We start from the raw sequence: 17,320 nt of genomic DNA, 5'->3' as shown, positions 1-17,320 counted from the left end.
ATATTGGAAGAAGCAATAACCAAAAATATTTACACAATAGTAACCCTAAGGTTTCAGTAACTCGAGCATCAAAGCAAATGGGGGGGAAAAAACCCAAACATCAGTATGAAGACATCCTAAAAATTACCAGAGAAGGGGGAAATTATCACAAAGGAGTGAGAATCAGATTGACATAAAAGCAAATGCAGGAGAAAAATGGTGACTTAAAGCATTCATGGAAAACTAAACAAGATCCTAAGGTTTCTACCTACTCCCTCAAAGATTTCTACCCAAGAAAAATAATGCAGAGAAAAATGTTAAATAGTAAATAACATAGCAGGCATAATTCTAAAGTTCATTTCTACAAAGGTGTATCTAGAATTGTGAGTTGGGTTTTAAAACACCTGGCATGTATTGGTGTTCCCACAGTGTCCACCACTATTGTTTTCCAGAGTATTTTCAAGAAAAATCCAGGTAAATTCAACCCATCTCTTCTAAAGGAATTCACCACCCACCTTGTCTCATAAAAGCACATCAGACTTTGTGAAGAAACCTTAACCTTTACTAAAGTGATCCTTTTAATTTAATTTTATTCAAAAGTTTCATTACACTTTTCTCCCTCTTACTCTTTGGTAATTTGTAACATTATAATGGACTCTTGAAATAGGAAATATAATTCAGAGTGTAACACACATTCTCTTTACCTATGCTCATTGTAGTAGTAACCCCAGCCTTTCAGCTTGCTTACCCAGATCCGAATTCCATCCTAAAATATATTTTGACCCAGTATCTCTCATATTCCCTGTCTTCCCTTCCTCCCTTTCATTTATAGAGAGCCAATTACATGCCAGGCATGTAATTTGATTTTTTAAAAATATAACTTGCTACAGGGATTTGGGGAAAATAATTGATTAGGAAGTTGATTATTTCCCCAAATAATTGATTTGGGGAAAATAATTGGTCAATTTGTTTTGATCAATCAAAATGATTGATTTCCTAATCAAAATAATTGATTAGGAAAATAATTGATTTCCCCAAATCAATTTGGGGAAAATGATTATTTGATTAATTGAAATCAAATAATTGATTTCAGCAGTATAGATAAGGGCTCATTAATTTGGACTAAACTGGTAGAAATACAGAGGAGCAGGTTTGAAGCGTAAGATCACTGATGGTGGGGTTTAGATAAGGTAAGCGCAGGTAAAGAAGGCTGAGCCTTAGGGTTCTGACCTGTGTGGGTTGTTGCTGTTTCTGCACTTTAAACTTTTTATTTTGACATAATTTCAGACTTACAGAAAACCTGCAGTAACAACAAGTGCCACTTTAATTCAGATTCCCTAAATATTATCATTTTACCACAATGGCTGTCAATGAAATTAAGTTGCTGACATGATGCTTCTCTATTCTAAATATGCCAGTGTATAAGGGCATTCTCTTACATAGCCACACAACTATCAAAACCAAGAATTAATGCTGTTAGCTAACTGTATAACTTACTCAAATTTCACCAGTTAGTCCTGTAATGTTCTTCACAGAAAATCCTGTATTCAGTGAACAGGTTTCTGTTTCCTCATATCTGAAATAGTTCCAGTGTCTAGTTTTTCATGACTGAATATTTTGATGAGTATAGGCCCTTAAGTTGGCTTTGGTATTTTCTCACCACTGGCAACTACACAAATCTTCAATTTTTTGTCTTTTCTCTACTTTGTTGTTAGCTGAAATGAGTAGTTGTCAAATTGCTAACTCTAATGCACAGTATAGGATAAATCCAACATCTGAGGCAAAGCACAAAACCATCTATTTACCTTCAATTTACCCTGCAAGAATAACAGGCTATGACAAGGTATGCAGTTGTTTCCATTTTAAAATCTTACATATAATGGGCCAACAGCATCTGAACCACCTGGGACCTTGTTAGAATCTCAGACCCCATTCCAGACTTACTGAATTAGAATCTGCATTCTAACAATAGCCCCAAAGTAATTTGCACATTAAAACTTGAGAAACAGTGATTTGGAACACTTACTTTTCCTCTAGATTCCAGTTAAGTATTACATAAAGCTACACTTGGCATCACCATCTTACTGGAGTTCCTTTTTGCCCTTTTCCCATCACCCTTAACCTCTCTTCCTCTGCTGTCCACTAGGCAGTGTACACACTCATCCTCTTTTTTAGAATATTTTTATCATGTTGGTACCCATAATATCATTTAATAGTCATTTGTGTGTCTGCTTCTATCATATAATTTAACTTCCCATGATTCACCTTTGATTTTTCAGCGCTTAATAGTCTACTTGGCACAGAGAAGGTGGTCAATTAATACTGGGTTCTAGTTTTACTCAGTATTTATTGACCACCTTCTCTGTGCCAAGTAGACTATTAAGTGCTGAAAAATCAAAGGTGAATAGCTGGGTTCTAGTTTTACTAGAACCAGTGTTCTTGCCTGGAGAATCCCAGGGACAGGGGAGCCTGGTGGGCTGCCGTCTATGGGGTCGCACAGAGTCGGACATGACTGAAGCGACTTAGCAGCAGTTTTGCTCTGGAGAAGGCAATGGCACCCCACTCCAGTACTCTTGCCTGGAAAATCCCATGGACAGAGGAGCCTGGTAGGCTGCAGTCCATGGAGTCATGAAGAGTCGGACACGACTGAGTGACTTCACTTTGACTTCACTTTCATGCATTGGAGAAGGAAATGGCAACCCACTCCAGTGCTCTTGCCTGGAGAATCCCAGGGACAGGGGACCCTGGGTGGGCTGCCGTCTATGGGGTCGCACAGAGTTGGACACGACTGAAGCGACTTAGCAGCAGCAGCAGTACTCAATTCTACAGAAAAGAAAAACTAGTGACCAGCTATTTAAGACACATGAAATTTGGGTTGAGAGTGGGAGGGAATGGGGAAAGTAGAAAAGGAGAGTAAAAGTTGCTCACTTGTCCGACTCTTTGTGACCCCTTGGACTGTACAGTCCATGGAATTCTCCAGGCCAGAATACTGGAGTGGGTAGCTTTTCCTTTCTCCAGGCGATCTTCCTAACCAAGAGACTGAATCCAGGTCTTCCACATTGCAGGTGAATTCTTTACCAGCTGAGCCACAAGGGAAGTCCAGGAAAGGACAGATTGGTACACAAAAAAGTACTGATTTGCCTAAAGTTACAGTGTAAGTTCGATGCAGGAACCAGGATACTCAAAAGCCGGTGCTCTGGGACAACCAGAGGAATGGGATAGGGAGAGAGGTAAGGGAGGGTTCAAGATGGGGGGACACATGTGCACCTGTGGCTGATTCATGTCAATGTATGGCAAGAACCATCACAATACTGTAAAGTAATCCTCCAATTAAATTAATAAAGTGAAAAAAAAAGGTAGCATTCAATTCAAATATTTTCCACTCCTAGCTTTTAATTTTCCATTACTAACATGTCATTATATTATTGATACATCAGTAATAATTTTGTGCCTAACATTTACACTGCTCCATTTTTTTAAAGTCAGATCAATTAGAGTAACATTAGAAGAAACATAACTACAGAAGAAATATAATGACTTTGTTTTTGCAAATTCACTTTCAGTCATATACATAAATTTCATATTCACATTTCAAATGTAATAATTTTAATGCCAACAAAGGCCCGTCTAGTCCAGGCTATGGTTTTTCCAGTGGTCATGTATAGATGTGACAGTTGGACTGTGAAGAAAGCTGAGCGCCGAAGAATTGATGCTTTTGAACTGTGGTGTTGGAGAAGACTCTTGAGAGTCCTTTGGACTGCAAGGAGATCCAATCAGTCCATTCTGAAGGAGATCAGCCCTGAGATTTCTTTGGAAGGAATGATGCTAAAGCTGAAACTCCAGTACTTTGGCCACCTCATGCGAAGAGCTGACTCATTGGAAAAGGCTCTGATGCTGGGAGGGATTGGGGGCAGGAGGAGAAGGGGACGACAGAGGATGAGATGGCTGGATGGCATCACCGACTCAATGGATGTGAGTTTGAGTGAACTCCGGGAGATGGTGATGGACAGGGAGGCCTGGCGTGCTGCGATTCATGGGGTCACAAAGAGTTGGACACAACTGAGCGACTGAACTGAACTGAACTGAATTTTAATTTGGATATATGTATAAGTTTTTTTTTAACCTGATAACTTATTTTTTCAGATGGTCACCTAACATTCCTCTGATTAGAAACAGTAGCATTTAACTATTCCCTAGCTGTTGGAACTACTTATAATCATCATAATTTTATTTGTATTATGGACATTCTTAGAATAATCATCTTGCACACATTTTTTAATTAAAAAATTTTTAATCTAGGATAAATTCCAAGAAGCACAATTGTATCATGAAAAAAATCTAAACATAAGCTATACTTTCCTGTATTTCTTTTGCACAGGCAATTCCTTGTTCTTAGTGCTTTCATTTCATTTCTTTAACTTTTTACAGTGGAAAAATTTCAAGAAACATACATGGAATAATGAACTCCCCTGTTCCTATGATTTCAGCATCAAGAGTGCTGGTAACCAACTTGTTTTCTCTCTCTCCCACCGAGTATTTAAAAACACATTCCAAATATTGCCTACATATATGTCAGCTTGAATCGAATAAACTAACAAACTGTGTTTATGTAACTGCATGGCATTATTACATCTTAACATAATAGTTTATTAATATGCAACAGTAAGTCCATGTTCAAATTTCTTGTCTTAGAAACTGTGTGTCTACAGCTGAGTTAATGAGGATCTTCTAAGAGGCCTACAGGCTGCATCTGGCTGAAGCAAGTAGAAATATTTTTACATGGATATAATTGTATCATTTGTTTTTGTTCAGTGCCTAAATCAAGTCATGTCCAACTCTTTGTGACCCCATGGACTGTAGCCCACCAGGCTCCTCTGTCTGTGGGGTTTCCCAGGCAACAACAGTGGAGTGGGTTGCCATTTCCTTCTTGAGGGCACCTTCCTGGACCAGGGATTGAAACTGTGTCTCTTTCATTGGCAGGTAGATTCTTTACCACGGAGCTCCCTGGAAAGTCCCAGTTGTATCATACATAGAAGTAAAACTTTTGTCCTTTTAGATCACTCACCATTCTTGGATAAATGTTTATATCCTTAAATAAACTTTTACAATGTTTTTAAAAATGTATGTTCCATTGGGTTAGACAGATAACCATATTCCTACTGTTCTCCAAGTTGTTTTTAATTTTTCATTACCACAAATAATGTTAAGTATATCTGTGAATAAAGGTGGTTTCATATTTAGCATTAGATTGGGTTCTTGGAAATGGATTTATCAGGTCAGAATAGAGTTAACAGTTTTGTAAATGTTTATTGTGAACAAGTACAGAAGTTTTTTTTTTCTTAATGAGATTTTAAAAAATTAATCATTTAAAGGCCTTATAATGCATTTCAGGGGATCTTCCCACCTCAGGGATGGAACCAGCGTGTCTCAGGCAGGTTCTTTACCACTAGTGCCAAGGCTGTAACAAATGCATTTCACAGTACTTCCCAAAAGGCTTGTATCAATTAATTGTACCTGTAATATTTGAGGGTACTATTTTTGCTACACAGTTTTCCCAGAACTGATGATTATATGTCTAATATTATTAATGTAATTGGAGAAAGGAAAAACATTTAGCACAGTGTCTGTCACATAGATACCCAGTACATGTTAGCTATAATTTTTTTTAATTTACTTATTTTCAAATTGAAGGATAATTGCTTTACAGAATTTTGCTGTTTTCTGTCAAACCTCAACATGAATCAGCCATAGGTATACATATATCCCCTCTCTTTTGATTAATTAGCATTTTCATTATTATCATGAATACATCTAGTTTTTCTTCTAATTCTTTTAAGATGCCAGTTTTAATATTTACCTCTTTAATCTATCTGGAATGTATTTTAATGTTCATCCACCTTAAATTTGTTTTAAGGTGCTATATGACATAAAGATCTCATGTTATTTTACCAAAAAGTCATTCCTTAATACCTCTGATTACAGAAAAATAGTCATTTTAAATGTGGGCTCTGAGCAAGACTATTTGGATTTGAATCTTGCATCTGCTACATCTTAACTGCGATTTGGGAAAAGTTAGTCAAGCAGAAAATAGCCTATAGCCTGACATACTATGCAGAATAGTTTTAAAAATGCTTTAACAGAGCTGCTGCTAAGTCACTTCAGTTGTGTCCGACTCTGTGCGACCCCAGAGACGGCAGCCCACCAGGCTCCCCTGTCCCTGGGATTCTCCAGGCAAGAACAGCGGAGTGAGTTGCCATTTCCTTCTCCGGTGCGTGAAAGTGAAATTGCTCAGTCGTGTCCACCTCTTAGTGACCCCATGGACTGCAACCCACTAGGCTCCTCCATCCATGGGATTTTCCAGGCAAGAGTATTGGAGTGGGCTACACAAATGTATATAGGACATTTGAGCTCATAGCCACCTTAACTTCATTTTGTCTAAACAAATCACTTTCATACTTAATGGGAAGGCCATCAGCTTGAACAATCATCTTAAGACAGAATGATAGATTTTTTCTATCAACAACTGTTAAATAAGATTTCTTTCAACAGAAAAGAGATGTTAAGATAGGAAACTTTTTTATATCTTGCATTAAAGGAGTGGTAAAATGATTTTAAAGTTTTTAGCAGTCCACTGTGGCTCCTTTGCCTGTGTGTGAAAGGTCATCCCTGGTGGCTCAGATGGTAAAGAATCTGCCTGCAATGCAGGAGACCTGGGTTCAATCCCTGAATTGGGAAGATGCCCTGGAGTAGGGAATAGTCACCAACTCCAGTATTTTTGCATGGAGAATTCGATGGACAGAGGAGCCTGATGGGCTATATAGTCCATGGGTACAAAAAGAGTCAGACACAACTTTGCCTGTGTGTACTGAAACCTTACAGGGTTGTACAGATTAAAGGAAATTACAGATATAAAGCCCTTCATTACTGTAATAGTGTATAAGGAATGCTTCATAAGAATTGTTATTACTGTTTATTAGGCTATCTTTTCCACTCTAATAGGAAATATCATTCATATAATAAATCCTTGGGCTTATCTCTAGGCTTTTTATTTAGTTCCCTTGGCTTCTAACAGCATCAAAATGTTTTAATGATTATACCTCTATATTTCGATATCTGACACCTTATTAGTTCAGTTCACTCAGTCATGTCCAACTCTTTGCGACCCAATGGTCTGCAGCACGCTAGGCTTCCCTGTCCATCACCAACTTCCGAAACTTACTCAAACTCATGTCCATCGAGTTGGTGATGCCATCCAACCATCTTATCCTCTGTCATGCCCTTCTCCTCCTGCCTTCAATCTTTAGCAGCATCAGAGTCTTTTCAAGTAAGTCAGTTCTTCGAATCAGGTGGCCAAAGTATTGGAGTTTCAGCTTCAGCATCAGTCCTTCCAATGAGTATTCAGTACTGATCTCCTTTAGGATGGACTGGTTGGATCTCCTTGCAGTCCAAGGGACTCTCAAGAGTTCTCCAACACCACAGTTCAAAAGCATCAATTCTTCTGCACTCAGCTTTCTTTATAGTCCAACTCTCACATCATACATGACTACTGGAAAAACCATAGCTTTAACTAGACAGACCTTTGTTAGCAAACTAACGTCTTTGCTTTTTAATATGCTGTGCAGGTTGTTCATAACTTTTCTTCCAAGGAGCAAGTGTCTTTTAATTTCATGGCTGCAGTCAGCATCTGCAGTGATTTTGGAGCCCCAAAATATAAAGTCTGTCACTGTTTCCCCATCTATTTGCCATGAAGTGATGGGACCAGATGCCATGATCTTAGTTTTCTGAATGTTGAGTTTTAAGCCAGCTTTTTCACTCTCCTCTTTCACTTTCACCAAGAGGCTCTTTAGTTCTTCTTCACTTTCTGCCGTAAGGGTGGTGTCATCTGCATATCTGAGGTTATTGATATTTCTCCTGGAAATCTTGATTCCAGCTTGTGTTTCATCCAGCCTAGTATTTCTCATGATGTACTCTGCATATAAGTTAAATAAGCAGGGTAACAATATACAGCCTTGATGTACTGCTTTCTCGATTGGAACCAGTCTGTTGTTCCATGTCCAGTTCTAACTGTTGCTTCCTGACCTGCATACAGATTTCTCAAGAGGCAGGTCAGGTGGTCTGGTATTCCCATCTCTTTCAGAATTTTCCACAGTTTATTGTGATCCACACAGTCAAAGGCTTTGGCATAGTCAATAAAGCAGAAATTGATGTTTTTCTGGAACTCTCTTGCTTTTTTGATGATCCAGTGAATGTTGGCAATTTGATCTCTGGTTCCTCTGCCTTTTCTAAAACCAGGTTGTACATCCGGAAGTTCACGGTTCACGTATTGCTGAAGCCTGGCTTGGAGAATTTTGAGCATTACTTTACTAGCGTGTGAGATGAGTGCAACTGTGCGGTAGTTTGAGCATTCTTTGGCATTACTTTTTTTTGGGATTGGAATGAAAACTGACCTTTTCCAGTCCTGTGGTCACTGCTGAGTTTTCCAAATTTGCTGGCATATTCAGTGCAACACTTTCACAGCATCATCCTTTAGGATTTGAAATAGCTCAACTGGAATTTCATCACCATTTCTGTCCTTTATGGACTGACACCTTATAGAACTTTTAAAAGTTTTATTGGATATTCAGCATTTACTTTAAGAAGAGTGCCTCTGGGATTTTGATTAGAATTACATTATAAGTTCATTTGAGGAAAAATGACACCTATAGTTACAACTTTTCTTTTGACAGGAGCAGAGTATTTCTCTCCATACAAGCAGATATACTCTTCTGTTCCTCAGTAAACTTTTCAAGTTTCTCTCATGTAATTTGTTGTTAAGTTTAATCCTATATATTTTATATTTTCATTGTCAATATGTCTAGGATAATTTATTATTTTACAAATTCTAATGGGTTATTATTGGTATTTTTAAAGGCTACTTGTTTTTTAAGTTTATTTAAAGATCTGTTATGGTTTAAAACTCCACGTCTAACAGGTATTCACATTCAAAAAAATGCTGAGTTTTTGAGGGAGATGATGATTTCATTTGGAAATATCTTGTTTTGTGTAACATTTTGATGTTGAAAAATATGCAGATGTATTTTCTTTCTTTTTCTGATTGCTTCCAAGCACAATGTCCCCATCCCCAATTTAGAGTTTCATTATAATTTTTCAAGTTTTATTATGTAACTTTAGTGTCCTATTTAAAATTCTTGGAACCATATAGAATTTACTGATAAATGATATGAGTGTATAAACATTTTCCCCAAAATGACTAACAATACTCTTTACTGAATAGTTCTCCACTTTCTTACTGATTACAATTCTTCCTTTAAATAATAAAGAATAAGCTATGTAGTCTGCTTCATGAATCTACTTTGCTAAATGTAAGCAAAACAGAAGCTATGCTAATGTTTATAGATTTCTGTAATGTTTTCATATGTGGTTGGGCTAGATTCTCTCAGTATTTTTCCAGCAATTCCTTTTACATTTTCCCATTAATTCTTCCAATGGGCCGTACAATTATTTTAAGTTAACCAAATTCTTTTAGAACTTCAAGTTACATTGCACCAAACATAAACCAGTAGGAAGAACTGATATCCTAATGATTCTTACCATCCAGTAGTGCTGTTTTCCCATGTTTATTTAAATTTCCTTTTATATTTATCAATAACATTTCATAATTCTCATTCAATATTCCATAAGTATTGCACATTTCCTGTTAGGGTTACTGCTGTGTATTTTCTGTTTGTGTGTGATGTGTGAAAAGTGAATATTAAAAATTAAGGACTTACATTCATTCCTTTGTTAAATTTTATGTCCTTAGCAAAAGTAATAAGTATATGAAAGACGTAAAAAATATATAAAGTACAAAATTTATAAGTAACATACCAGGTGATGGAGATATGATACAGTCTCCTAAAAATTTATTTTCAGTAAGATCTCCTTTTATTTCAGTTTTTTTTAACAGTGTTTCAAAGTGAAAACGAAGAGGCACATCTAGAAAAATAAAGCAAACAAAAATATTTTCAGTGAAATCACTCTTCATACCGTCCCATATTAAGATTTAGAAAAATAAGCAAAAGCTTGAAACGTCACAACTATTAGAAGTTGCAAAATATTCTTTCCAAGTGTAAGCAATATTTTGGAAATTACTGATTATACATACTAAACAAAGACTATGAACAATTTCATAAACTAAAATAGTACATAAGGTGAACAAAAGTATAAACATTAAATACTACTTGCAGATGAAACAAATGCTCCCAAAAAGTCTTTAATAAAATATATAGTCAAACCTAAGTCCATTCCACCCACCCCTACAAACTCTGCATTTGAAATAATGAAGTTTCCAAAAGACATAATTATACAAGTTTAGTTACTTGAAGGAAAAACACTATAATTCAGATGCAACCTTTTATGAAAATGTCATTTAACATTCCCTTAGTTTACTACTGTTATGAATCACAAAATTAAATCTACTTTTACGAAAATCAAAACATACTGACAATCTAGTTCTCTTCTCCTAAGTAGAGGCTTAGGAGAGTTGTTCAATTCACTACGTTTATGTTCCATATTCTCACAGCCAAAAGAGAAGCTAAGTAAATAAAACAGATGTGCTTCACATTTATTAACCAAAGCACGTTTTCTTCAATAAAGAATGCAAGAACAATCATCTTAAAAACTTTTTCCTAAGAAATATAAAGAAATATTTTATAAAGTGGTTGTTTATTCAAAGTTTTGCTACTGAAGATATTTTTAAGAACTAATTATGAATGCATAAATTAACATAGATCCAGAAAAAGCCTCAATTTTAAACAAAGAAGTAGGTTTCCCTCAAAATAATGTATTTTAATAGCAGATCCATACTCAAGTGTGGAAAAATATGCACACAAAAATGGGTTCATAAGTATCATCTTGGAAACTTTCCCATGGGGCAGAGGTAAGATAGCTTTCAATGCTATCACTATACTAAGACCATAAGAAAACTATATAACAAAATGAAAATAAGAATACAAATTAAATATACTGCATAAACATTTCAGGATTCTGATATTTCCAATTACCAAAACAAGTTTCTCCAAAGAAACATCACCTATTATATAGAGTATCACCTCTTCTACCACTGTTCTTTAGTTGTTGGAAAACCTGACGTAAGTAGGGAAGGTGCTTGTTCTACTCATATACCTTCCTTAGAACCCACCCTGTAACCTGTGAGCTTTTAGTAAAGTTTCATAACACTTTATTCCATTTAATAGTTTATATTTCAGTTGTCGAATTGGAATGCAAGTACCTTGAGGGATTTATTTGCATTCATTTTCCTATCATACCTAGTATACAGCAGGTATTCAGATTTGTATTAAATGAACAAAAGAAGAAAGATAACCCTAACTAGTAGGTAAGGAAGCTAATCTTAATTTATTAGATGTAACATTAGTAGGATGAAAGATACTTATGCCAGATCTCAGGTTTTTTCATCAGAAACAAATTTACTAATAAGAAAACAGGAAGTAAAGAGTATGGTTAGGAGTATGGCTCTGGAGAATGACAACTTCAGGTCAAATCCTGTCTCCATCATTTACTAGCTGTGTACTCTTGAATGAGTAATTTAATATCTCTAAGCCTCAGTGTTCTTATACGTAAGATAAAGAAGACAACAATCACTCTCATGGGGTTGCTGCAAGAATTAGAGGAAAATGTAACATGCTTATAGGATCCAGTGTATTCTAAGATCAAATGTTGGCTGTGTTGTTATTGTCATAAATATTTTTTCTTTCTTTTATTAAGGTTTCCTCAAAGATACAGTGAAACAGCTCCTACCAGGAGCTTACTTCAATGTATGGTATAGCTAAGAAACCACTGTAATACTGGTAAAAACCAAACTAAGATTCAGGGCAGGAATAGGTACAAGAAATGGTGCTTTACAAAGAGGAGCAGTCCCTGGGTGATTAGAACCAAAAGCTGAAAAGGAAACAAAAGCTCATTTGACATATCTTCCCATAAATAAATGAACTTGAGATAACCAGTGTGAAGAATGTTTTCTTTTTTTACCCTAAATATTTACTTCAGTTTCAATGTACATAAGACTGGAAACATTCAAACAGAAAACAGGAACTGGAGAGAAACTTAAAGCCATATTAGGGACATAGGGATGTAATGCCTCATCTGCTCCATTGTAGATTACTGGTATTTTTGAGGTTCAAAAGTTGAGTACGTCTAAAGATGGACAGTTTTCTTCTCTGAAATTCAATGCTGATTATAGATGGGGAATACTATATGGTGGGAAAACTCCATGCAAAAAAAAAAACACACATTAGAAAAAGAACCCTGACTTACTGAGAAACATTTCAATAGCATAGCCATATTATCAATAAAATGCTAAAAATTTAACACTCAAAGGGAGATCAAAAGCTAAGTACTTTGCAAAGTTAGTCAAAATGGTTTCCAAGGAATTAAAAAATCAACTTACAGAACATTAATTCATTAATTAATTTATAAGGAGGTTTACCTGATGGCAATGATAGAACAGAATGGAAAGAAGAATCTAACTCTGATACATGTTCTGTTAACATTTGAGACTTTGAATTGTGTTCACAGCTACTCCAAATTGAAGCTGACTGCAGGCAAGGCATCTGTGTGGTATTTAAAAACCTTGTTTCTTTTGAAGGCAAAGTCTGTAAGGAAAAAAAGAATAATTATTTAAAGACTTCATTTTTTTTTGAAAACTGATTCAGAGAGAATATAACAGTTAAGAGTACAGTGTGTGAATGACATCAGCAAGAAGTCCTGGATTACTGAATCACCTTGGAGAGAGCACTTTATGAAAAAGATAAATGAGTTTGAACAACTTTAGGTCAAAAGAAAATGATTACACTTCAGATTAGTGAGAAATGCGACACTGAGCAGGTACCATGCTAAGAAGAATTGTGCCTATAGCTGACCCTTGAACACAGGCTTGAACTATGCAGGTCTACTTATATGCGGTTTTTTTTTTACTTAATAGGTACTATAGTATTACATGAGCCATGGTTGGCTGAATCCTTGGATGCTGAACCACAAGACAGGGAGGAAGGCCAACTGACCATAAAGTTATACATTGCCTTAGACCTTTTTTTTTTTTTTGCTCTGTGGGGGTTGATGCCTCTATAACCCCACCTTGTTCCAGGGTCAACTGTACTGTTTTCCTCCTTCTAACCTGTTATAACCAATGAGTGAAACTAGAGTCTGCTTTGAATTATAATACCAGGCAATATCTACACTGGAACAATAGTGAAACACTATGAAGAATATCATATATATACATTAAATAAAACTGAATTTAAAATAAAACATTACTTACATTACCATATGTAAAATAGATAGCCAACGGGAATTTGCTGTATGGCTCAGGAAACTCAACAGGGGCACTGTATCAACCTAGAGGGGTGGATGGGAAGGGAATGGGAGGGAGGTTCAAAAGGGAGGGGATATATGTATACCTATGGCTGATTAATGTTGAGGTTTGACAGAAAACAACAAAATTCTGTAAAGCAATTATCCTTCAATAAAAAAAGAAAAGATATGAAATATGCAATATGTTACATGAGTCTCAGTTTAAGGTAAAGTTAAGATTCCAGAAATCTCATGAAAATCATGTTGCTAAATAAAAAAGTTACACTGCTACATTAAAAATATATAATGTTCAGTGGGGAATTCTGTGATGGGCGCGGTTTAGCCCGATTGCTTGGGAATGGAGAGGGGGGCCTAGCGGAGGAAGGCATAATGCGGGGATATTGGTCCCTGAACCCGGGTCTCTCAAGCAGAGCACAAGGGACCAGTACAGGTGACCCAGGTCGAGGAAGACAAGGTGATGGTGTTGGTGGACGGGTCCCTGAAGCTGGTAACCCCAGAGGGGGCCCCGGTCCGGGGGCTTCGAACTCCAGAGATCCCCATGACTGAAGCAGTGGAGGCCATGGCTATGGTCGGGGGTCGGCTCCAGGCCTTCTGGAAGCATGGAGTGCAGGTGTGGGCTCTAGGCTCGGACCAGGGAGAGGGGAGGAGTCTTCTAGACACTGATACAGCACCTTTTCCCCCAGCTGCTGCAGGAGCTCAGAGACCCCACCCTCACCTTCCGTCTGCTTGGCTCCCCCAGGCCTGTGGTGGTGGAGACGCGCCCAGCAGACGATCCCACTGTCCCCAGCAATCTCTACATCCAGGAATGAGTCCCCGAGGGGGTGTTAGGAACCAGTCTCGACACCTCCCTCCCCAACGGACACACACTCCTGATCCTGGCATGCCCCTGTCTCCCAATAAACATGACTTCAGTCAAAAAAAATATATATATATAATGTTTAAATGTTGGGTTCTTAAATTATTTTTTTCTGGTTATAAGTAGTTGGGCTTCTCTGGTGGCTCAGACTATAAAGAATCAGTCTGCAATGTGGGAGACCAGGGTTCAATCCCTGGGTTGGGAAGATTCCCTGGAGAAGGAAATGGCAACCCGCTCCAGTATTCTTGCCTGGAGAATCCTATGGACAGAGCAGCCTGGCTGGCAAAAGTCCACGGGTCACAAAGAATTGGACATGACTGAGCAACTAACAGAGCAGATAAGGATACAACCAATGAAAAAATTCTATAAAACAGAAAAAATATTTTAAAAGTTAATATGAGTTTACTTGCGTTCCTTCTGTCACCTCTTACCTCCACCTACTACAGTATCATTAGGACTCTTTTTTTTTGAAATGATATTTAAAATGCTCATAATAACAGAATTTTAGATGCTATTTAAAAAAAATTACTTTGTAAACTTACATTGAGTTTGTCAATTTTCTTGAGTTTGAGTTTCCTGGCTAACTGGCATGTTTTCTCTGTGTTTTGACAGAGAGAGGCATAGCCATGCCTGCCATAGCATTTAACTAGATTTCCTTTGGACTGTGAGCTCCTTGAAGGTTGGGACTATAATTTGTTCAATCCTGTATTCCTGGAACCTGACACAATCCCTAACATATGGTTGAAGCTTGAGTGCTGACCAAATGGATTTTATCTCATTTGCTCTTAAAAAAACTTAAGTGAATATAATTTTCAAATACATGTGTGCCGAAGACTATTCCACTGGGGGAAAAATAGTTCCTGTTAATATATGCTAAAATTTATCATGTAATGACTTCTGTTTATATTGCATTGGCCAAGACTTAGGTCAGCTAATCATACTCAGCTGCAAGAAGTCTAGGAAATGCAGTCATTATTCTGGGTGGTCAAGCAAATTGATGATTTTGTAAGAAGATATAACATGGGGGACATGATAATAAAGCTGTGAGTTATTTCCAAAATTTATTCTAATGATGCTATATATCTATGGGAACAGTTGCAATTTCTTACCTTTACAAGATGCACTGGTACTTGTGACTCACTCTAGAATTATTTGTTCTTTTATGATGTAGTTCAAAAAGATATAAGGAACAATTATTTAAAATTACAAAGAAAAAAATGTGCTAACCTCTCTTTTTCCATGTATGGCTAGAACATTATGAATAAAATTTGGTGATAAAATCTGAATATTTACCATGTAATTAGTTTTCTCTTGCAATTTTTCCAAATCCAGGAAACCCATTAGCCAATTTGAAACTATCCTAAATAATTATGGAGACAAGTGAGGGGCATCTAGGAAAAGGCCTTTTTTCCCCTGCAGAGAAGGTGAAGCCCAGGAGGCTGAAAAGGAATGGATGGAGAAATAAGAGAAAAACCTGGAGATTCTTGCCAATAAAAATTCAAATGTCTAGAGGGAGTGATCAACAATACCATATGCTGCATAAGATTCAAGCAAAGTAAAGCCTGAAAACTATCCACTACATGTTTTAATTTTAGTAATGAACCGTTTCATATATACAAAAGTATATAATTTATAAGCGAGGTATAAAATAACGTTTAAAAAGCACCTATACACACTATCCTACTTTTAGAAACAGAACAATGCCAATACCTTTGATGACTTCTCTTCCTGTCTTGCCTCCACGAGTCTGTGATGAAGACTGCTACTTTCCTCCCAATATCTGTGTTGGCTTCCTCCCTGTTCTAAAACTCCTGATTTTCAGTTGGGCACATTTCCCAAGTGTCCTTGCATCTACAAATTACTAAATTCTAGTCAGAACACCATGAAGAGGAGTCATCTGTGAAACCTTTAGAAACTTCCCTTCAGAAGGTAATTTAGCACTCCATTCTTCCACCTATGATGGTGATCCCTGTCCCGCCCCAGTCTTGTGAGTAAGGGTAATGCTCAAAAGATCAAACAAAAAGTCAGGAGGAGCCCGGTTCCTAGATAGGTTTTTCCATTAATCAAACATATTCTCTACAAGTCATGACAGTTTAGATTCTTTCATTCAGTCCTAAAACCTTGAACTATTTTTATTTATAAGGTTCCAAACATGCTGGATAGGCTCACCAGTTCAATATGAATAGAAATGGCCAAAAGACACACTGTTTTGTCCCTTATTATACAGTAAATGCTTCTAAAAATTTTTCATAATTAAAAATTATAAGGATTAAGAATGATTGCAGTTTTTTTTCTGTATACACTTTATCAGAATATATGCCTTCTCTGCCAAAGTATTTTTTTTTAACTATGTTAATGTTGAACTTAATCATTTACTTTTTATGAATCTATTGAAATGATTACTTGACTTTTCTTAATGTGGGTTACTACATTAACAAATTTATAAATGTCAAAGCAACTTTCAATTTTTCTTGAGGAATCTTGCTAGAGATTTAACAATTTCTTTGCAAAGAACCAGAAACTGGATTTATTTTCTATATTGCATATGGAAATTTTTGCGTATGTATATTTGTTCTTACGTTTCACTGATTCTGGTTTATTAGGATTGATAAAATATTTTGTCATGTTTTTCCCCTCAATTAACTTCAACTTATACATTCTTCTCTTTTCTTTTAGTGGTTTTCCTAGAGATTACAATGCATATGTAACTTAAGGCTTTTAGAGTATAAAACAAATTATTCCTTTTACCACTTCCCTGAAAACATTGGAACATTAGAACACTTTTAAACTCCATTCACTCTCCTCTTTGTTACTGTTGTAATGCATTTCAAGTCCATATATAGTTAAAACACTACATTATACTACCATTATTTTTATTGTCAACATTTATATTACCCATATATTTATTCTTTCCATTGTTCTTCACTTCTTTCTACAATTCTGTTTCCGTATAGGATCATGTTCCTTCTCCTGTTGTGTAGATTTGCTATCAACAAATTCCCTCCATTTTTATTTATTTGAAACTTTTGTATATCATCATTTTTAAGGATATTTTTATGGATATAGAATACCAGATTGACTTTTTTTCTTGCAGCACTTTAAGAATATTCACCTTTT

The 17,320-nt window shown here is 36.4% G+C and overlaps 1 protein-coding gene across 8 annotated transcripts in view; it reads right to left on the bottom strand.

The window, feature by feature from the left end:
- KANSL1L (KAT8 regulatory NSL complex subunit 1 like) overlaps positions 1 to 17,320 on the bottom strand; it is a 126,181-nt gene that overhangs the window by 10,806 nt on the left and 98,055 nt on the right. For all 8 annotated transcript variants that reach the window (XR_011467606.1, XM_070387259.1, XM_070387292.1 and 5 more), the window contains 2 exons: positions 12,464 to 12,629; positions 9,847 to 9,954 (listed from right to left, as the gene is read on the bottom strand). Coding sequence is in view for 7 of the 8 variants with exons in the window: in XM_070387259.1 (XP_070243360.1) it covers positions 9,847 to 9,954; positions 12,464 to 12,629 (274 nt within the window). In the remaining variant the exon portion in view is untranslated. The remainder of the gene's footprint in view (positions 1 to 9,846; positions 9,955 to 12,463; positions 12,630 to 17,320) is intronic.

The sequence above is a fragment of the Bos mutus genome, chromosome 2, assembly GCF_027580195.1.
Source record: "Bos mutus isolate GX-2022 chromosome 2, NWIPB_WYAK_1.1, whole genome shotgun sequence".
In the NCBI taxonomy this organism is placed as follows: Eukaryota; Metazoa; Chordata; class Mammalia; order Artiodactyla; family Bovidae; genus Bos; species Bos mutus.
This window is presented reverse-complemented; position numbering and strand designations above follow the sequence as displayed.